The 22,416-nt window shown below is 50.0% G+C and overlaps 2 protein-coding genes across 4 annotated transcripts in view; one reads left to right on the top strand and one right to left on the bottom strand.

The window, feature by feature from the left end:
• SUMF2 (sulfatase modifying factor 2) overlaps positions 1-10,240 on the top strand; it is a 16,924-nt gene extending 6,684 nt beyond the window's left edge. For both annotated transcript variants that reach the window (XM_056137657.1, XM_056137656.1), the window contains 7 exons: positions 271-385; positions 1,600-1,644; positions 1,988-2,138; positions 4,406-4,461; positions 7,988-8,072; positions 8,216-8,360; positions 10,049-10,240. In XM_056137657.1, coding sequence (XP_055993632.1) covers positions 271-385; positions 1,600-1,644; positions 1,988-2,138; positions 4,406-4,461; positions 7,988-8,072; positions 8,216-8,360; positions 10,049-10,127 — 676 coding nt within the window. In that variant the 3' untranslated portion in view covers positions 10,128-10,240. The remainder of the gene's footprint in view (positions 1-270; positions 386-1,599; positions 1,645-1,987; positions 2,139-4,405; positions 4,462-7,987; positions 8,073-8,215; positions 8,361-10,048) is intronic.
• Positions 9,089-22,416, bottom strand: PHKG1 (phosphorylase kinase catalytic subunit gamma 1). Of its 2 annotated transcripts, XM_056137654.1 has the most exons (11): positions 22,099-22,416; positions 19,512-19,572; positions 18,681-18,794; positions 17,964-18,142; positions 17,429-17,483; positions 13,140-13,205; positions 12,640-12,803; positions 12,096-12,186; positions 11,822-11,975; positions 11,590-11,715; positions 9,089-11,261 (listed from the first exon to the last, which is right to left on the bottom strand). In XM_056137654.1, exons 3-11 carry the CDS (start codon positions 18,761-18,763, stop codon positions 11,016-11,018), a joined length of 1,164 nt encoding a protein of 387 aa, XP_055993629.1. In that variant the 5' UTR covers positions 18,764-18,794; positions 19,512-19,572; positions 22,099-22,416; the 3' UTR covers positions 9,089-11,015. The 2 variants fall into 2 exon arrangements, with proteins under 2 accessions (XP_055993629.1, XP_055993630.1); XM_056137655.1 differs by lacking the exon at positions 19,512-19,572.

Below are 22,416 nucleotides of genomic sequence, written 5' to 3'. Positions count from 1 at the left end.
CCTTTATTCTCTCCCAGGTCTGGTTCATGGCTCTGTTCCGTTCCATGGCTATTCTTGGCCCTGTTTCACAAACCTGCTTCACGGGTCTTTTCCATAACTGTACATCAAAGAAAATTTGTTCAAACGTTCAAGTTAACTCCTTGACTTTCTGGAAAACTCTGCATTGTGTGACTTCAAGACAAGGATATTGATTTTATGGGGCGCGAGAAGATGAGGGAGGGTGGAGTCTAGAGCCCTTTCAGCTGTACCAGGCAGAATCTCTCTTTTCAGGGAATTTGTTCGGGAGAAAAAGTACCGGACAGAGGCCGAGGTGTTTGGTTGGAGCTTTGTCTTTGAGGATTTGGTCCCTGAAGAAGTTAAAAACAAAGCGAGCCAGAACATGAAGGTGAGAAAGCCTGGCCTCGCTGCTGAGGGAGTGGAATTGGGACCTGGACAGCAATCCTTGAGATACAAGGTCCCTTGGACCGCAAGACAGAAACAAATCCAGGGGTTGGAGAGATAGCAGTGCTGGTAAGAAGCTGCCCTTGTATGCGCCCGACCTGGTATGAGCCCCAGAATCCCATATGATCCTCCGAGCACCACAAGGAGCAATTCCTGAGGAGAGCCAGGAGTAACCCATGAGTATTGTTGGGTGTGAGAAACAAATCTAAAGGATGGAGGGAGGGGGGAGGGGCCAGAGAGATAGTCTAGTGGGTTGGGCACTTTGCTTGCACTCGGCCAGTCCAGGTTTGATCTTGGGTACCACATATGTTCTCTGATCCTGCCGGGCGTGTCTCTGACTACAGAGTCAGAAGTACGGAGCCAGAAGTAGACTCTGAGCACCCTGAATGTTGCCGCCCAAAACGAACAAAAAAAAAACAGTGTTGAGGCAGGGAGAAAAGAAGAGAAAGCCAAGCTGGAAGATTCAGATGAACATGTACAGCCAGGAAGTTAACCCTGGGCTGGTTTCCACAGAGATACTCCTAACGGTCCCCAGATAACATCTAGCTGGAACCAGGAAGAGAACATCTTAATAAACCTCCCTCTGGTCAGGGTGGTTTTGGGGGAGAGGTAGGGACCACTCCAGGTTTGTGCTTGGGGCCACATGCAGGACAAGTTCCTTATCTTCCCGTCCTCCAAAACGAGGGCCGAGGAGATAGCTCAGTGGGCGAGTACATGCTGTTTGCATGAAGAGCCCTGGGTTTCATGATCCAGCACTGTGTGCATCCTCCCTGGAGCATAGAGGGAACAACACCTGAGCATAGAGCCAGGATGGATCCTAAGTATTACAAAGTATGGCCCAAAAAATAAAAATGGAAGTTTACAGGTAACCCTACTTTCTTGGACCCTCAGTGTCTTGGCCCTAAGTCTGTACAGTGCTGGGTCAAGGTATGCATGTCACAATCATGCTGCTGCTTCCTTTTTTTTTTTTCCTTCCTTTTTTGGGGTCATACCTGGCAGTGCACAGAAGTTACTCCTGACTCTGCACTCAAGAATTACTCCGGGTGATGCTCGGGGGACCATATGGGATGCTGGGGATCGAACCCAGGTCGGCCGCATGCAAGGCAAATGCCCTACCCACTGTGCTATCGCTCCAGCCTCACTCCTTCTATTTTGCAGTCCGTCCTCTGGTGGTTTCCTGTGGAAAGGGCCTTCTGGAGGCAGGTAAGGGTTGCTTGTACTTCCTTTTTTTTCTGCTTTTCCTCACTCTGCTGTTTTGATTACTCTGAAGTTCTTAAGAAATGCTCAGTTTTAAAAGGATGGGAGTGAAATTTCAGGGAACAGCCAAGCAATATTGTTTCCTCTCCTTAATTCCTTTTCCCATTGTCCATCCCGTTTCTCCCTTTATGCTCTGGTTCCAGTCCCTGTTGGCTCTGGGCCTCACCTTACCAGACTTTCTCTTCCAACTTCCTTGCTCCATCTAGTGGTAAAAGCTGGACTCAGCCGGCCTGCCTTCAAGTCGCATGTGCTCCCAGAAACTTGTCTCATGACACCCTTTGGCTGTTAGCCTGCAGGTCCCGGCTCTGGCATCCGAGAGAGACTGGAGTTCCCGGTGGTTCATGTGAGCTGGAATGATGCGCGTGCCTACTGCACTTGGCGGGGGAAGCGGCTGCCCACTGAGGAGGAGTGGGAGTTTGCAGCCCGCGGAGGGCGGAAAGGTACTGAGCAGCCAAGCCCATTTCTCCTCTCTCCTTCTAGGGATGCTTTCAGGGGTGGGGTAGGTCTGTGCTCTCTCAAGCAGTCTTTCTCAACCAAGGGGGCCACAGGTGAAAATGGGGTCGATCGGGAGCCACATCGCAAGACTAGAGGACCAACAGAGGTAGGACGGGAGCTGGGGGACACAGGAAGGATACAGAGTTGGAGGGAAAAAGAAAAATACTGCTCTAGAGCAATGCCTTAAACTTATGGGGTGAAGGACCATTTGTCTCATATCTAGTCCATCTCAGATCAGTGCTCTGTAAACTACCAGACCACTTAGAAACAAAGGCTCATGCTTGGCCTGTACATGGTCCTGCGTTCAGATCCTGGCACCACGTGGCACCCAACATCAGCAGCCATGGCTCTGGTAGCCCCAGGCCTTGCCCCAGAGAAACTTGAAATTGAACATATTCAGGGGACCAGAGAGATAGTACAGGAGGTAGGGTTCTTGCCTGTATGCAGCCAACCCAGGTTCAATCCCCAGCATCCCATTGGGTCGTCCAAGCACCACCAGGAGTGATTACTGAGTGCAGAGCCAGGAATAACTCTGGAACACAGGTGTGCCCCACCCCCAAAAGAGTTTGTTTTTAATAAAAATAATTTTTAAAAAATTTGAATGTATTGAATGAAAAAAAAAAACAGACACGGGGGCTGGAGCAATAGCACAGCGGGTAGGGCATTTGCCTTGCACGCAGCCAACCTAGGTTCGATTCCCAGCATCCCATATGGTCCCCCGAGCAGCACCGCCAGGAGTAATTCCTGAGTGCATGAACCAGGAGTAACTCCTGTGCATCGCCGGGTGTGACCCAAAAAGCAAAAAAAAAAAAAAAAAAAAAAAAAACCCCAGACACGGGGGCCTAGAGAAATAGTACAGTGGGTTGGAGACTTGCCTTGCATGCAGCCTACCTGTTTTTAATTCCTGCAACCCCATATGGTTTTCCAAGTCTTTCCAGGAGTGATCCCTGAGTACAGAACCAGAAATAATCCCTGAGCACTACCTGGCGTGGTCCAAAGAAACAAACCAAATTCCTTATTTTCGGTGTTTCCAAAGACATTTCAATCAACATAATTAGAGCAACATAGCATTTTAAAAACATATGATTATCAGACTACATACCTTTTCTAGTAGGCATATAGAGATTAAGATAAAGAATCACTTATTGGGCTGGAGAGATAGTGCTGCAGGTAAGGCGCTTGCCTTCTTCGTGACTGACCTGGGTTTGATTCCCAGTTTCCCATATGGTCCTCCAAGCACTGTCAGGGGTAATTCCTGAGTGCAGAGCCAGAAGTACCTCCTGAACATCACTGGGTATGGCCCCAAAACAAATAAAAAAGAATCGCTGTTGGGGCTGGAGCTACAATAGTACAGCGGGTAGGGCGTTTGCCTTGCATGCGCTGATCTGGGTTCAATCCCTGGAATCCCATATGGTCCGTCAAGCACTGCCAGGAGTAATTCCTGAGCGCAGAGCCAGGAGTAACCCCTGAGCATCACTGGGTGTGACCCAAAAAGCAAAAAAAAAAAAAAAAAAAGAATCACTGGCATCAAGGATGTAGCTCAGTGGCAGAATCTTGCAGTCATAACTTACAGTTAAAGTGATCAAGCAACTCCCCACAGTAAACGTCTCTGCCCTCTGTTTGAATATTGACTGTACCAATATTCGAAGCTATCCATGTGATAAATGAAGCTGGTTATTTATCTGGTCTATGTCCATTTTGGGTGTTTTTTTGTTTGTTTGTTTTTTGGGTTTTTTTTTGCAGGGGGGTCTCACCCAGCGATGCACAGCCGCGTGCAAGGCAAACACCCTACCCAATAATGCTATCACTTTAGCCCCATTTTGGGTGTTTGAACCACACCTGGCACTGTTCAGGGCATCCTCCTGGCCCAGAGCTCAGGGATCACTCCTGACGCGTGTTGGTGGTGCCAAGGATTGAACCTGTTTTGCTGCATGCTAGTTTCTCAACATTTACTCTCAATTTATGTACTTTCCTCAACAAAAGCTAGTAGCAGCTTACATACTGGCATTGGTCATAACCTCACTAGAATTGTTTATGTCTTGGGGGAGACCAGGAGATCAGAACTCCTAATGCATACACCGAGGGGAAGGTCTGGGAAAGTCAGTAATCTTTCCTGACCTTTCAGCTACCTTTTGATCCCTTCACTTGCGTTGTCTTTCCCAGTTAGTTATTCACCTCTCCTTCCTCTGCTATTTCCTTTCCCTCCTGGCAGGTCAGATTTACCCATGGGGAAACCATTTCCAGCCAAACCGCACCAACCTGTGGCAGGTAAGACATCCATTTCTCAATCAATCCTGTCTTTTCGCGAAGCCCCAGGACCTCCTCGTAGCTGGACCTCAGGGGTGGTGTGGAATACAGAACATAAAGCCAATAGTGTGACCTGCCCTCCTGAGCATTTGCAGAGTGTGCTCAAGAGAAGTCACTGAGTACTGCAGAGAAGGTGACATTTGGTGCCATTTGTGTAGCCTTGCATATTCCAGGCCCTGTGTCTCATTCATGGCATCATATGGTACCGCAGGAACTGTCAGGTGGTGCCCCCACAGCTAAGGGAAATGAAAGAGTATGAGCAGGGAAAGGGGAAAGGAATAACATTTAACTGATTGAATAAAACTTAGCCAGGTGGAAAGTGGAGGAAGGCTCCTTCCTCTGAAGTATGCCCACACTCTGACTTCTAGAGTATTCTCCTACTTTCAGTATTTAATAAATATTCTCTATTAAAAAAAAAAAAACGAAAGTGGGGGAAAAGGCATTTCAAGCAGAGGAAGTGACACAAATGCAGTTCTTGTATGTATGAACACTCATCCATTCAGAAATACGACAGAGGGACTGGAGCGATAGCACAGTGGGTAGGGCGTTTGCCTTGCATGTGGCTGACCCAGGTTCGATTCCTGGCATCCCACCTGAGCACCGCCAGGAGTAACTCCTGAGTGCAATGCCAGGAGTAACCCCTGAGCATCACCGGGTGTGACCCAAAAGCAAAAAAAAAAAAAAAAAAAAAAAAGAGCTATGACAGAGGTTCAAAGTGTAGAAATGACTGTAGGTTGAAGGCAGATCATGAAGACCTGATTTTACCAAGATAAGGTTTTATGTTTTGCCCACTAAGCAGTAGGATCTGGGGATGGGAGGTGAGGGGCACAGTTTTGGCTCTGTGTTTAGAGTAACCCTGGCAGTGCTCAGGGAACCATATGCAATGCCTGGGGTCAACCTTATGGAAGACAGAAACATGACAGAGGGGCTGGAGCGATAGCACAGTGGGTAGGGCATTTGCCTTGCATGTGGCTGACCCAGGTTCGATTCCCAGCATCCCATATGGTCACTTGAGCACCGCCAGGAGTAACTCCTGAGTGCAATGCCAGGAGTAACCCCTATACTATACTATACCCCTATAGTAAACTCTATTCTATCCCTCCGACCGTGGCAGAGCTGTCTGGAACAGGGGAGTAAAAGCATCCTTTTGGTTTAAGGACATGCCCATTATTGCTGTTTAGTCCAGGACCAGATACAGTAGAGCTGAGGGGTGGTGGGGAGCTCAGAACTCGAGTCTGGGACAATGTGTTGGGAAACGAAGTGCCTGAACTAAGTGGAAGTGAACTCAAGAGGAAAACAAATGGTAGATTGATATATATATATATATATATATATATATATATATATATATATAATTGCATTGTTTGAGGGAGTCACACCTGGCCATGCACAGGGGCTACTCCTGGCTCTGTACTCAGGAATTACTCATGGCGGTGCTCAGGGGAGACCATATGGGATGCTGGGGATCGAACCTGGGTCTGCCACATGCAAGGCAAACACCCTACCTGTTGTACTATTGCTCCAGCGATAGTTGATGAATTGATGAATAATTTAAGTATGAATTCAAGCTTGGACTATAGGTTGATGGTGGTACAGAACAGATAATATGCATTTTATGTGTCAGAGGAATTGAATTTGATCACTTTTGAACCAAATTAGCTTTAAGTGCCTGTGGATCATTATAAGCTTAGTTAGAGGTTGGCAGTTAAGACAGAGGTCTGTGTCAGAGCAAGTGATTGGGGAGTTAGAAACAATATCTGAGGCAGGAAGGATACCCAAGAAGACTCTGGAGCATGAGGGACCACCACCAGCATTTTAGGGGAAGCCCTGAAAGGGGCGAGAGGTGGGGACATCTGACTTATTTTTGTTTGATCATTTATAACTGTTGCCTGTTTCTGCCTCCTTTGCTAGTTTCCTTATTTTCTTCCCATGGTGCTGGGGGATTTAATTTAGGGCTACGCACATGTAAGGCAAGGGGTCTGCTATTGTTACTGCTACATTCCAACTCATGACTGGTTTTATTTGGTTTTTGTTTTGGGGTCATAGCTGGCTGTGCTCAGGGATCCAGGCCTCTGAGCCCCCGTAGGTTTAATTCCCCACTTCATTTGTATATCATGGTTTACAAAGTTGTTCATGATGCATTTCTTACAGGCATTCAATATTACAACACCAATCTCACCATCACTGTGACCTTCCCTCCACCATGGTCCCCATTTTATCAACTACTCCCCAGGCTTGCCCCCTTAGCAGGCACAAACTAATTTATTTTCTGTTGCTTGTTACAACTAGATGGCTTGCCAAAAATTCTTCAGTAAAAAAAAATTTTTGTGGAAATCATTATATCTCATGATGGGGTCATTAAGTCCTTGTCTGTGGATCCGTTGTTGCTAGCTGAGCCTTCTGTGTTAATGTCTTTGTTGATTGAGCTTAGGCTTCTATGTTACTTTCCCATCTAATTTGGTGGGCTCCTACTGGGATGTAAGTTGATTGCTCCAGGAATATTTAACTGGGCCATGAGTTTACATGGCGGCAGTTGTGGGATGTGGCTGTGGCTTCCAGAAGTACGAGGGGTGGAGGCGGGAGGCTGCCCACTCCCACTTCCAAAAGACCCCAGAGTTTTCAGCCAGGAGACCAGTGTACTTCTGAATTTTTGCAGCTAGTTGATTTCTTCTGAGATTTAAGTGGGAGTCTGTAAAGCTGAGCCGATGGATGAGCTTACATGTCAGCGGATGTGGGTGTGAGCCCCAGCTTTAAGAGAAGAATGTTGAACGATCAGCGAATATAGATGAATTTTTTTCAAGAATTTTTAAAATGAAAAGATGGCAAGTGGGGGCTTGGGGGGATTTAGAGGGTGGTAGGAAATTGGGAACACTGGTGCTGGGACATGTATACTAGTAGGGGGATGAGTGTTGGAATACTGTGTGACTGAAACCAGTCATGAACAGTTTTATAATGGGCTATTTTTCTGTGATTTAATAAAAAAAAATTAAAAAAATAAAAAGACAAGGAAAGAAGTTTGGGGCCCGAGAGATAGCTAGTATGGCAGAGAGGGCCTAGGCACAGCTATGTGTGGCCAGTCCCCGCCTGCCCCAAAGCAGCAATGTACGGTCCCCCAGCACTGCCAGAAATGATTCCTGAGCGTCGAACCATGCGTTAGCCCTGAACACTGCCAGCTGTGACCCAAAAACCAAACCAAAACATCAAAAGGAGCAGAAGATGTGGGAAGTAGTTAGAGATGAAGGAAAGTTAAACCTGTTGGTGGTCGAGAGGACAGAGGTCCACAGGAGGGAAGGTAGGAGAGGTTCTTCCTAAGGGACCCTGGGGATGGTCCTATCAGATGGCCGTAGCAGAGGATACCAGGCGACAGACTTAGAAGCTCTCCAATTCCCCTCCCACCTCCCACACCAGGTGACCTTGGTTTCCCTTGGGAAGGAATGGAGCATCTTGACACAGGAATGGTCTTTTCATCTAAACTTCTTCCCCTCAGGGAAAGTTCCCCCAAGGCGACAAGGCTGAGGATGGATTCCATGGCGTCTCCCCCGTGAACGCTTTCCCCCCACAGAACGCCTACGGTAAGGTCACTCGCGGGCCACTGTCAGTGTTCAGGACCTGATTGGTGGGCAGGGACCTGATTGGGGGAGGGGGCTTTGGATGATGCTAAGAGGTGGGTGTGGTGCTCCTCCGTCCTCTGAACTGACTCGCCTGCCGTGCTCAGGACTCTATGACCTCGTGGGCAACGTCTGGGAGTGGACAGCTTCCTCCTATCTGCCTGCCGCCCAGGACATGCGTGTCCTCCGGGGGGCATCCTGGATTGACACCGCAGATGGCTCTGCCAATCACCGTGCCCGAGTTACCACCAGGTAAGGGCTTGCCTAGCTGGGGGCTGAGTCCTGGCCTCCTGGATCATTTTCTGCATTTCTGCATCTTCTGCTCTTTTTTTTTTCTTTTTGGGGTCACACCTGGCAATGCACAGGGGTTACTCCTGGCTCTGCACTCAGGAATTACCCCTGGTGGTGCATCATATGGGATGCTGGGAATTGAACCTGGTTCGGCTGCGTCCAAGGCAAACACCCTACCCGCTGTGCTATCACTCCAGCCCCTGGTTTTTTGTTCTATTTTGGCAGTCACACCTGGTACTGTATTGGCACTGCCAGCTCCTGCAGATAGCGAAACTAAAGCGAGTAGTACTTGCTTTGAAGAGCAAAAGAGCCCTGGGCAGCTGGTACCTTTTCTTGCCAGCTCTTAACTCCAAAGGAGACTTTGTGTTCAGTATCTTAATTATTTTTTTGTGTTCAGTCTCTTCATTATTTGGGTTTCTCCTTTTGTTCTCACAATGGGTATGTGGAAGGAAGAAAGTGTAATGTCTATTCTAGCCGGTTATGGGCAGGTGTCATGGATACACTGACTCTCAAAACTAAGTAGACACGTGAAAAATCATTGTCTTGTTTTCAATCAAGGATAAACAGGCTCACGGAGGCCCTTCCGTGATATGTCTGGGAACTGAGTGTTCCTCTGAGATGTCAAATATTAACTGTAAAGGTCGTTTTCGGCAGGATTTAGCTTTATTTTCCCAACTGTAAAAGGACAGTCTGTGCTTGCATTTGTCTTATTTGGAGTATTTCATTTACTTCTGATGGAATCCAGTTTGCTGCTTATTCCCCACAGATGGTGACAACACATGGTAGAGCTCCAGGGTCCCAGGTTTCCTTTCGGATTCTGTCCTTGGTTCATTTGTAGGTTAATTTTCATCACTCTCCCTGCAGTTCCTGCTCTTGCATTCCAAAATGACTGGAGAAGGCCTTTCCTTTGACACACTGAGCCCCTAGTTTTCTGGGTTTTTGTTTTGTTTTTTTTTTCTTTTTTTACAACAGTAATGAAAAAATCCGACTTAGAAACCAGCTCTGCTGCCCATTTGGTGATGCTGGGGCCAGTGACAGGCCTTGGACAGGGCATGGGAATCTTCCTCTCTGTACTGGTGGTCAAACCCCACCTTCCGGTACTCACAAGAAGAGCTATAGGGAGGTGCTTTGGAAAATCTACAGTGTTGTTTGGTGCTGTCATATTCTCGTTTCTTACAGAGTGGTCTTTTTTCCAATGAGTTATTCTAAGGTATTAGCTATTCTTCTACCTGCCGCCCAGTAGAATCTCTCAAGGTCACTCTCAGTTGCTCTTCCTTTATCCCACAGGCATTTTTTTTCCTTCCTATTTGCTATTTTATTTTGGAGCCATACTTGGTGGCAATGCTCTGGCCTTACTCCTGGCTCTGTGCTCAGGGGTTCACCTGTGGTGCAAGGGGTTGAACCAGGGTTGGTACAGCGAGAACCTTCACCTCCGAACTCTCCTTCCTGCCCCCACGATCCATTCTCATCCCCTTTCCTCAGGAGTAGCACACACATGCGTGGCACATGTTTGCACCAGGTGGCGTTCTAGATCAGGTCCTCTCTAGGCTTTGGATGTCCGACCACAGAGGCCTGGGCAGGAAATTGGGTAAGGCTCCAAACAGCTTTTTCTCAAAAAGTCCGTTGTCTCTTTCCTTCTCTGATGACAGGATGGGCAACACGCCAGATTCAGCCTCAGACAACCTGGGCTTCCGCTGTGCTGCCGATGCAGGCCGACAGGAGCTGTGAGCAGCCGTGCCGGGGCCTCGTGGCCTTTCCTGGCCTTATTCCAAACACAGCCAATGTCCGAACGCGTCAGTCTCAGAAATGACCTTCCCCTTTGACCATCCCTCGGCAGGAGGGAAAGGACTCTGACCTTGGACAAGACGCCTGACTCACGGATTGTGGCTGGGAGCTGAGTGTTCCTCTGAGTTGTCAAATATTAACTGTAAAGGTGTTTTCTTGAGGCAGGATCTCTCTTCGTCTTCCCAGCAGCTTGCTGCAAAAGGACAATCTTTGCTTGTACTTGCCTTATTTGTGGCGCTTCATATGCTTCCTGAAGAAATCTAGTTTCTGAAATCTCTTGTCACGTCAAGTGCCACAGGTGCTTTAAAGAGCAGTGTTAGGGCCAGGCGTGTGGCTGAAGTGGTACAGCACCTTCTTGCATGTGCAGGGTCCTGGGTTCAGTCCCCAGCACCGAGTGCCACAACACGCGCACACAAACACACCAACCACCACCGGGTATAGCTCTCACGACCCCCACAACAATTGAGAGATAAAAATGCAATGTGAGTAAAAGTTCCAGAACTGAAGATTTTACCAGGCAGAACTGTGTGTCCGGAGGAGTCTCGAATAGTGCTCCAGAAAGACCCACCGGCGGCTTTCTTGCTCTCAAGTGACCGCTACCCTGAGATTCTCCTAACACGGTCCTGGTAACACCTGGTAACACCGGGTGCTGGAGACAAAGTCTCCTTAAAGGTCCAGCACATCATGGTGTTTGGGCGTGTGGCTCAGTCTGTTATTCTCACCCCATGTGCGGGTCCTGCTCTGCGGGAGGGTAGTGGCCTCACCACTCTCACTCCTAGGCCTGTGGTCCACCCTCTGCTGCCCCCAGCCCGCCTGGCCTGCCGCTGACCCTCAGTAGTCGTCCTCGGCCAGGGAGAGGAGCACCGCCTTGGGTGTGTTCTCAAACAGGGCTGCCCGGTTCTGCTGCTGCCCCTTCTTCACCCAGTGGCCGTAGATCCTGAACGCGTAGGCGTCGATGAGGCGCCGCAGAGGGCGGAGGGCGTAGGGGTCTCGGATGACGATCTCGCGGGTCACGGGCTTAAGGCGGCGGTACTGGTAGTAGATGCGCACGGAGGCCAGCACGGTGAGAAGGATCACCTGCAGGACGCCAGTGCTGAGTCGAGGACCCCTGCCCCCTCCCCCAGCATCCTCAGGGATGGAGGGGGCACAGGGGCCCTGGGAGCACAGCCCCCAGGCTCGGAGGGGCTGGCGCGATAGCACAGTGGGTAGGGCCAACCCGGGTTCGATTCCCAGCATCCCATATGGTCCTCTGAGCACCGCCAGGAGTAACTCCTGAGTGCATGAGCCAGGAGTAACTCTTGTGCAACGCCAGATGTGACCCCAAAAAGCAAAAAAAAAAAAAAACCAAACAGAAGGGTCTGGAGTGGACGTGCCCCCGCCCTGGGCCCCGGCCGGGCTTTAGTACCTTGAACTTGCCCCGGGGGCTGAAGTGCCGCACTTCTTCCGCCACGTACTGCTGGAAGAAGGGGTGCGCCAAGGCCTCTTCCGCCGTACAGCGGCCCTGCGGACTCACCACCAGGAAGCGGGAAACCTGGGCAAACGCGGAGGCAGGGTCCACAGCAGCTCTTATGCCCCCCCCCCCCAGGCCTCCGCCCCGTAGCCTGTGCGCGCTCCACCCCGCAGGCCTGGCGCCTCACCAGGTCTTTGACGGTGTCCGAGTAATCATCCCACTCCGGAGAGCCAAACTGGTAGCTGCCGCTCATGATCATCCTGAGCATCAGCATCTGCTTGCGGTGCCAGAAGGGCGGGGAACCGGCCAGGAGGGTGTACATGATGACCCCGGTGCTCCACCTGGCGGGGGCGGGGTCACGCTAGGCCCTCGGCGCCCCCCCCCCCCAAATCCCCAGCCAGGGGCTCCTGGCAGTGGGTATACCCTTTTCCCCATGGGTCACCTTCCCCCAGTGCACTCACATGTCCACCTCCTTCCCATAGCCCGGGTGGTCCTCATTCATGGAACACTCAATGATCTCGGGGGCCAGGTAACTGGGGGTCCCGCAGACCTCTGCAAGAATCAACGGCCGTGAAAGAGGAAGGGCTAGGGCTGGAATGATAGCACAGCGGGTAGGGCATTTGCCTTGCCAACCCAGGTTCGATTCCCAGCATCCCATATGGTCTCCTGAGCTCGACCAGGAGTAATTCCTGAGTGCTGAGCCAGGAGTAACCCCAGTGCATCACCGGGTGTGACCCAAAAAGAAAAAAAAAAGGGCCACAGAAATGTAGTTGGGTCACAACTCTCCTGGCACTGACTCCCGGCTTCTCCACTTGGCTCCTGTGGGTTCCCTGTGCTTCTCCTGCCGCCCGGCCTTGTAACTCAGCCCTGACATGAAGAAACACCTGAGATGGGACTTCTGAGATGGCGGGGTGAGACCAGGAGAGAAATCCTGGCAGTTTCTGTGCCCGAGAGAGCTGGTGAGAGCCTGAGCCCCCAGCATGGCCAAGGTCATGCCAACCAGACCTCGCAACTTCTCTCCTGGCTGCAGCTGGCAGGAAAAACCAAAGTCTGTGAGCTTGATGTTCATGTCATCGTCCAAGAGGATGTTCTCAGGCTTGAGATCCCGGTGCACGATGTTGAGTCTGTGCAAGGTGCAGATCACCTCCAGCAGGGCTCTCATGATCTTTCTGGAAGGAAGATGGCAGATTGTTTGGGGGCCACATCAGCAGTGCAGTGCTCAGGGGTCGTTGCCAGAGATGCTTGGGACTCTGTATTGCCAGGGATCGAACTGGGGCCTCCTGCCCTTTGAGCTCTCTCCCCAGTCCCGAAAATGTTATCCCTGCTCTTTGGGTTAGATGACAGGCAGGGAGAAGACCTGTGCCAGCCAGAGTAGAATTGGGCGACCATCTCCACTGAGCCAGAGGGATGGAGGCCATAAAGGGCATGAGCCACTCCTGGTCGACCAGCTGCACACCACAGCGCCGCCAGTGCCCCAGCGGGGGGAGGGGGAACTGCAACCTTACCTGGTTTCCTTCTCACTTAGGGTCACCTTCTCAGTGAGGTAATCAAAGAGTTCCCCTTTCTTCATCCTGCGAGGTTAGAGGTGTTGTAAGACCTCCTTTCCCTGCTTCCCATTCTAGTGCTGCTAGAAGCAGAGTGGGCCACCCTTCACAAAAGGTCAAGGCCTGGCAGGGTGAGTAAAATGTCTTGGAGGACTAGAGATAGAAGGAGCAGGAGAGTCTTGAGAAGTGAGATGGTCTCGCATTGAGGGGCTCCCGGGGTATGGAAGGGTTAGGAGGATAAGGAGTGTCCTGATCTCCATGACAAAATATGCATGTTTTGCGTTTTTTTTTGGGGGGGTGGTCACACCAGGGGTTACACAGCTAATCCAAAGCATAGGAGTTACTCCTGGCTTCTGCACCCGGGAATTACTCCTGGCGGTGCTCAGGGGACCATTAAGGGATGCTGGGAATCAAACCCGGGTCGGCGATGTGCAAGGCAAATGCCCTCCCCGCTATACTATTGCTCCAGCCCATGACAATATATAGAAAGAAGTAGCAGTACAAGTGTTTGAGGAGCAAAGTTGGCTGAACCAGGATAGAGAACTGTCCCTCAGGGCAGAGAGGTAGCTCACTGGCAGAACACATGCCTCACAGGTGTAAATCCCAGGCTTGATCTCTAGCAACAAAAAAAATACAAATTGTGGGGTAGGGTGGGGTGGGGTGGGGTGGTACAGAGCAATAGTATAGCAGACAGGGCCCTTTTCTGGCACATGGCCAACTACGGTTCAATCCCTGGCACCCCATATAGTTCACTGAGTCCACCAGGAGTCACCCCTGAGTGCAGAGCCAGAAGTAAGCCCTGAATACTACTAGGTGTGGCCCCAAACAAAAACAACAATGTTTTAGGCTGAAACTATAGTACAGTGAGGAGTGTGTTTGCTTTGCACATGGCTGACCTGGGTTTGATCCTGGTATTCCATATAGCCTCCCCAGCGCCAGGAGTAATTCCTGTGTGCAAAAGCCAGAAGCCACCCCTGAGCATCATCAGGTGTGGTCCAAAAAAACAAAGTGTTATAGGGCCAGAGTGATGTTACAGTGGGAAGGGTACTTGCCTTGCATGCAGCAGACCCAGGTTCAATTCTAAGCATCCCATATGGTCCCCCGAGCACTGCCAGGAGTGATTCCTGAGCACAGAGCCAGGAGTAATACCCTAAGCCTTGCTGGCGATAGCCCAAAAACAAAAAGCATTTCAACTATCCCACTCCTTGGGATGATCTAGAAGAGCTCTCAACTAGAGCAATGTAGTTAGACTCAGAGGGCCAAACAGGGAAACATTAAAAATGCTTTTCCAAGCAAGTTCTCTAAAGGTTAGAGACATTTGAGCTACCCCAGGGACACTAAACAGAGCCGGGGCAGCTGTCAAGTCTGAAGATATTATTGGCCATGTGATCCTTTCTAAATAGGAAAGGTACACCTTGTCCCTGCCTGCCCACCCTCCAGAGTGGGACTCCCGGGTGCCAGGGCTCACACTTCATGGGTCCGGGGAGAGGGATTTCGAGGATATAACCTAGCATTACAGAGGTAGCCTTCCTCAGAGATAATGTATGCAGCACTTTTTATCATTTAAATTCTGTTTTTAAGACACTAGGAGAGATGGGGCCAAAATGATAGTACTGTGGAGAGGGTGTTTGCCTTGCACGCAGCCAACCCAGGTTCCATCTCTAGCATCCCATGTGGTCCCCTGAGCACCACCAGGGGTAATTCCTGAGTGCAAAAGCAAAAGTAACCCCTGAGCATAGCAAGGTGTATCTGCTTGCCCCCCCCCCCCCCCGAAATAAAAGACACTAGGAGAGATATTACCAGTAGCAACAAAAAGATTTGAGGTGGAACTGGTGGAGAAAAGTTGATACTGGTGAAGAATTTTGTTACAGTGCTTTAATAAAGTAAAAAACAAAATGATTTGGGGGTGGGGGCTGGTTGCAGGGCTATACCTAGCAATGCTCAGAAACTGCTCTTGTCTTGGTACTCAGGGATGACTCATGGCTCAGGAGACCACATATGGTGCTGCTTGTTGAACCACAGATGGCCACATACAAGGCCAGTATCTTAACCCTTAATCTCCAACCCAGCAGCCAAAAAGAGCTGCCAGTGTATACCGCTGACTGCAGGGCCCTACCTTCCCAAATTAGGTTATGTCTGCACCAAATATGCACGCACCAAATTAGGTTATGTCATGTTGAGTACAAGAACACAGCTCACTTTCAGTAGGATGAGAGTGTAAAATGTTATAACTATATGAAATCTGCTTGAACAGTTGACTCCAGTAACCCCCGTCCTGTTGTGGAGGAATCAAATCACCCCTTTCCCAGTGATTCATGCAGCAGGCATTTACATTGTTAGTGCAGACTGAGGGTGGTGGAGGATGGGGGAAGTTCCCTCCCTGACAGTTTTTTCATTGATGATTTTTGGGCCACACCCAGCATAGCTTAGGGGTTACTCTTAGCTTGGTGCTTGGGAGTTGCTCCTGGTTATGCTCAGGGACCATGTGATACAGAGCATCAAGTCTGGGGCTCCTACGTGTAAAACATGCTAAGGTTAGTCCTTCTAGCTATCTCTCTAGCTCCCCTGCAGCCTTTTCTGTTATTGTTGTTGCCTTTTTTTTTTCATCATAAGGTGGGAGTGGGTGTGTGTGGAGCTTATTGGGTCACATCCAGCAGTACTTAGGGGCCACATCAAGCCTGTGCAGTGTGGGGATTATCAAAACTAAGTAAGCACCTTAATTTTTGTTCTATTTCTCTGGCCCTAGCAACCATTTTGAATAAAGATATGAAGTCTGGATGTATGATTCACTGAGTACTTTGTGATGCTTATAGAGATAGAGCTGTCAGTATCACTTTTCTCAACAACAAAAAAAATTGTGTTTTGGGTGGGGGCACACCTCATGGTGCTCAGGGCTTAACTCCTGGATCTGTGCTTAGGGAGTGCTCCTGGTATGCAAGGAACCTTATTGGGTGCTGGGAATCAAACTCAGGTCAGGTGTGTGCAAGGCAAACACATAACCTGGCAATGCACAGGAGTTACTCGTGCACTTAGGAATTACTCCTGGCAGTGCTCGGGGGACTATATGGGATTCTGGGAATCAAACCTGGGTCGGCTGGGTGCAAGACAAATGCCCTACCCGCTGTGCTATCGCTCCAACCCCCCAAAAGACTCTTAAAGTTAATAAAGGACCCATGGGTCCCTTGAGCAAAAAGCTTGGTGATAGAAAGTCCAACAGTACAGAAGCGAGGGACTGTCACAGACACATTGGTGAAAGGATGATGCTCATAAAACCTCTCCCACTGTCTCCCTGGCCGGAAACTTCTTGTTTCAGTATGTTGGCTCCCCACTTTCCACTCCCGCTTTCTTAACATTTGCAGGATCCTTTTCAAAGTCAGATTTTCCCACTCTCCCGCTTTTGCCCTTGGAGCTCTTGCCATAACTAAAATGCCTGCAGAATCTGGACTTTGCATTTTGCCGTCATAGGCTTTCTCTGCTTCCCCCACCCTGGCACCCTGGCTGGTTCTCAGACATGCCAAGCCCATCCCCAGGACCCTGGTGCTCACGTTGCTGGGTCCTGCGCTCCAGATCTTGGTTTCAATCCCGTTGAAGGTTCCGTCTGGTCTTCCCTGACCACTGTGTCTAAAGCCTCGTCTCATTCGCTATTCTACTTTATACAGATGTATAGGAATTCATACTCAAATTAGGAAATGTAGTCAAATTGCTTGATCTGTTTCCTGTAAAAGTTTTTACACGAGGCTAGGGATAAACTAGAATAAGTAAAGAATAACCACCATCATCATTGTAGTTAATAATTAGCATTTATATTGCAACAATTCCTGTGCTGTTATGGCCCCTGTAATGCCAATGAGAAAGTTGCTCCTGAAAGCAGGGAGCCAGGACTAAAGGACCAAGGATTGAAAACTCTAGCGGGGGGCTGGAGTGATAGCACAGTGGGTAGGGTGTTTGCCTCGCATGTGGACAACCCAGGTTCGATTCCCAGCACCCCATATAATATCCTGAACACTGCCAGGAGTAATTCCTGAGCGCAGAGCCAGGAGTAACTCCTGTGCATTGCCGGTTGACCCAAAAATAAAATAAAAAAAAAAACAACACCAAAAAACTCCAGGGGTTCTGAATGATCCCAGGTGCTCATCCGCCAAGAGTGTGATCCTATCTAAAGTGTAGGCAACCGGATGCTGGTCCCTACAAAGCAAAGGAGGGACACAATAGGCCCCAGAGTGTGGCTGGCTGTGGGACTGGGTACTTACAGATCAAACACCAGGAAGAAGAAAGTGTTGGTCTCGTAAGTGTCCTTCAGCTGGACTGAAATAGAAATAGTACCTTGTCTCAGGTAACAGAGGAGTCTGGTTAGGGGAGTCAGGGATCTGGGCCGGGAACTGAAGGAGAAGCCGCAGTGGATGCCAGGATGGTACCGAACGAAAGTTCCCGGAGTAGTGGGCCCCAGGAGCTCACTCCCTACCACACCTGGAAGCTCTTCTCTGTCCAGAAATGGCCAGGACAGCGCTGAAGGCCTGACACACTGAGGTGAGCTGTAAATCTCAATACACCCTGTTGGTGGCCACCCAAGGCTCACGAGGACAGCATTTTTTTTTCCTTTTTTGGGTCACGCCCAATGATGCTCGGGGTTACTTCTGGCTCTGCACTCAGGAATTACTCCTGGCAGTGCTCAGGGGACCACATGGGATTCTGGGAATCAAACCCGGGTCAGCCGCATGCAAGGCAAATGCCCACTGTACTATCATTCCAGCCCCACGAGAATAGCATTAGGACAGTCTCACTCACTGATGTTGGGGTGTCCCGAGACTTTGCGCAGGATGTCCACCTCCTTGAGTGTGGCCTCCCGCAGCTCCTGCACCTCCTTAGGGCTGAAGCTGCCCCCACCGGTGACATCGATGATCTTCACTGCATACTCCTGGCGGGTGGGTTTGTGGACGCAGCGCCTGACGACGCTGCTAACACCCCTAAGGGCCAAGGAGACATAGGGGCAGGGGACTGTCACCCCAGGAGGAACCCTGGCTGGTCATAGGGCTGGTCTAGGCCCTGGTAGGATGAAGAAACTTCAGGAAGGAGGGAGCTGGTGGCAAGGTTGATCTTAGGGCTCTCTCTGGCCCCCAAGTTAGAAGCCAAGAACTCCTTGGGGCCACGGAACCCCAGGCCCCACCCAAGGTGGTTGAAATGTGTCTGTTTTACAGCACTGGGAAGCTCTTCTGGGCTTATCTAGCTTATCACTGTCACTGTCCTCCCGATGCACGGGGAGCTTGCCAGGTTTTGCCGTGCAGGTGAGATGCTCTCGGTAGCTTGCCAGGCTCCCCGAGAGGGGCGGAGGAATCGAACTCGGGTCAGCCTTGTTGGCCGTGTGCAAGGCAAACACCCTACCCGCTGTGCTATCGCTCCAGCCCTATCTAGCTTATCCCACTTATCTTCAGGGAGGCAGGAACCGCAAACGGATCATGCCAAGGGCACTGTGCTGAGGGGACGTGAGCAGCGGGCCGGGCTGACCTGCCCAGGATCTCCTTGGGTTCATAGTTCTCGTAGAAACTCTGTGCGGAGTGTGAGTCCGGCAGGACCTCGTCCCAGGTCATGCTTAGCGACTGGAGGGGACTCGGAAGCACCCTGAGGGAGGTAGAGAGGAGTGTCAGCCTTCCTGCCCTCAGAATACTCAGAATTAATCAAATCAATAAATTGGAATTGATTAGAATACTCAGAATCAATCAAATTAACAAATTAACAGAGGAGGTGTATTTCAGAGTTTTTTTTTGGGGGGGGTGGAGTGTGGAGGACTCTTCCTTCCTCCCTCCCTCCCTCCCTTCCTGTCTTCCTTTCTTCCTTCCTTTCTTCTATTTGGAGCACATCTGACAATACTCAGAGGTTACTCCTGGTTCTGCACTCAAGAATCACTCCTGATAGTATTTGAGGGACCATATGGGATGCCAGGGATCAACCCCGGTCAGCCATGTGCAAAGCAAGTGCTCTACCCGCTGTACTAACTCTCTAGCCCCTCTAGTTTTCATTTCTTTTTTTTTTTCTTTTTGGGTCACACCCAGCGATACTCAGGGGTTACTCCTGGCTCATGCACTCAGGAATTGCTCCTGCGGTGCTCGGGGGACCATATGGGATGCTGGGATTCGAACCTGTGTTGCCATGTTGGCTGCGTGCAAGGCAAGCACCCTACCCGCTGTGCTATCGCTCCAGCCCAAGTTTTTATTTCTTAACTTGTGTTTCCTCACACCTAAAATCTTTTATGTCTTTATTAAGGATCTAAATATGCATTTCTTGTTCACCAGGACTTTAGGGATTGCCATATGTCATCAGAAACAAATGCTTCCTTACTTTAATGTAGTTTTCCCCAAAATTTCTGTCTTGGTTTCTTCTTCTGGGAAGCCCTCAGATTCTGAAAAATAAAACTTTCTTACACAGAGCAGTGATATTTTAGCTATAATCTTAAGCTGTTTGGGAGCTGACACTTTCTTAGTCATTGGTGGGACCTCTAGTGAATGTTTAAAATAAGCGTTGAGAATTGAGAAAGTGCATTGGGAAATGCCAGGCTTGCTTCATCCTGGTAGCTGGTCAACCAGGCCTTGGCCCAAAGCAGAATCTGAGACAGCAGCATGCTACAGAGCCCGGCAGGTCAGAAAGAACCACAGAGAAACTGCAGAAGACAGATTAAAGTACAATTTGTTTTCAACTCTGACGAGATATGCTGGTTCTGACTTTCCTCTGCCTACTCTTGTAGAAAGGGGCTGGAGCGATAGCACAGCGGGTGGGGTGTTTGCCTTGCACACAGCTGACCCGGGTTTGATTTCTCCGTCCCTCTTGGAGAGCCCAGCAAGATACCAAGAGTATGCCAGCCACACAGCAGAGCCTGGCAAGGTCCCCGTGGCATATTCAATATGCCAAAAATAGTAACAACAAGTCTCACAATGGAAACGTTACTGGTGCCCACTCAAGCAAATTGATGAACAACAGGAGGACAGTGCTACTCTTATAGAAAATGTGAAGAACTGGGGCAGGGAGATGGCTCGGGGCACTGAGGGTATGAGCATTGCATGTGGGATCCCCAGCTTTGATCCACAACCAAAGTATGGACCCTCATCCCTATAGGAGAATCCCTCAGGCAGCGAGTCATAAAAACTTTTGAGTATTTGGGGTGTGACCCCCCCTCAAAAAAAAAACTTGCCCAAAGTGAGAAATCTCACAATTTTGCCTAAGTAAAATACTTCTCCCTTAACTTACTTTTGTTTGGTTGGTTTTAGGGCCATGGCTGGCAGTGCTCGGGGCTTACTCCTGGCTCTGTGCTCAGGGATCACCCCTCGCAGGCTCAGGGGACCATATGGGGTGCCAGGGATCGAACCCAGGTCTACAGCATGCTTAGCTTCTTTTCATCCCTCCCAGTGAGAATTGTCCTACCATGAGCAACCCCCTCCTTCCAGGTTCAGTGTTTCTTCCTACTCATTCTTTTTTGCTTTTTGGGTCACACCTGGTGATGCTCAGGGGTTACTCCTGGCTCTGCACCAGGAGTTACTCTGGCAGTGCTTGGGGGACCATATGGCATGCTGGGAATCGAACCCGGTTGGCCGTGTGCAAGGCAAACGCCCAACCCACTGCGTTATCACTCCAGCCCCCCTACTCATTCTTAACCAGGACGCTCATACTTAGTCCCTGAGACAGTCTTGTATTCCTTCACACTCTGTAGAGCGTTCTGAAGAATGCAGTCGTGGGCCCAGCCTTGGGTAACATTTGTCAGTCTGTGCCATCATCTTCCCCGTGACACCGATTTACTCTAAGGTGTCCCTTTTGCCCAAGTACAGGCACGTAGTCAGTACTGATCCCTAAATGTGAGTTGATGGTTGCATTGTAACCCTTTGGTCCAGGGTGCTACTAGCAGAAAGTGTCATGTCTTTCACCCAACTGGCTAGGGCAGGCCTGAGGGGCAACACTAGCCGTAACACTAAGCAATGGGCTCCGAGGGGATGAGCCGGTGGCTTTGCGTTGGGAACAGAGAGGCCCCTGAGGTACCTGAAGAGCAGATGAGGACAGGCGCCCATCATCCACCAGCAGGAAGAGAGGCGCGAAACAGAGGCTGCCACTTAGCAAGGCCACCTGCAGCCCCGCTTTTACCGTCCTTTCTGGACCCGGGAAGACTTGTCTGGGTGGCCAGTGTGCTGAGCAGTCACGTGGCCGCCCATTCCTGGGCCTGCTGCTGGGTGCCTGGTTACCAGAGGGAGACTCAGAATAACAACAACACTCCCCCCTGCCAGCCGCGGGCTCCTTGCTGGCAACCCCAACCCAGCAACCAAGCACACGATTATTTTTTTTCCAAGAAAAAAAAAAAGCCCATTACTTGGCCAGTCCTTTTAAGTTCCTGAGGACATCCCCCTCTGTCTACCCATCCCCAAAGATGGGTAGAAGCGAGTCTCTTCTTATAACTTTCTCCCCAGAACCAGCTCTCTGGGCTCCTGGTCTATCTGTATTTGGTCCCAAATGCTCTTCTGGTCTGGAGGCTGCATCCCCGGCTTCCCAAGTTCCGGTTGACTTGCTTCTACTGGCATTGGTGGGGAAGTTTTACCTCACTCCACCTCCTTGCTCTAAAGTGTACCCGAAGGGCTGACTTTGTGCCTCTCACTTCGTCCACCCACATTCTCCCAACACCTTTAGAAAATAAGGAGAAAGAGCCCGGTTCTTCATGAAATATAACATCTTTCCCTCAACAAAGTCAAAAAAAAAAACCAGTCACAGAAAACTTCTTTCTATCAACAAACTCCCAGGCTGGGTGTTCAAGAGAAACTCCCACTCTCTTAGCCCTTAGAGAGGGCAGAAGAGGATCTTGCAGATTTAGGGTTTTTCTCTTCTCCACCCCAGACTCTCCCTTTCTCTGCCCGCTACCTGGCTACTGTCTGTCACTGGTCCAGCTACTCACCAGATTTTCAAAGCTTTTGAGTGAAAGTGGCCAGAATCCTGAAGGTTCCAGAGTCCCTTGGGGAGAGGAAATAACAGAGGACTGAAGTATACCCGAGCAGGCACTCCTGACGAGATAGAATATCTCGCTGCTTTTCCTACAGGCTTTGCTCCTTTGCTACATGCCAAAAATAAAGAACAACTGCAAACCCGGCATGTAGGTCAAGGCTCATCAGAGCCCGTTGCCAAATCTCACCAGCTGGTGTCCTCTGGTGGCGGACAAGGGAAGTTTGGGTGACTTGGGGCCAGGCAGGACAGCAGAAAGTGATCTCTAGACTCC

This window comes from Sorex fumeus, unplaced genomic scaffold (genome assembly GCF_029834395.1).
Source record: "Sorex fumeus unplaced genomic scaffold, SorFum_2.1 ptg000126l, whole genome shotgun sequence".
NCBI lineage: Eukaryota > Metazoa > Chordata > Mammalia > Eulipotyphla > Soricidae > Sorex > Sorex fumeus.
The sequence above is the reverse complement of the archived record's forward strand: the minus strand, read 5'-3'. Positions and strand labels throughout refer to the sequence as shown.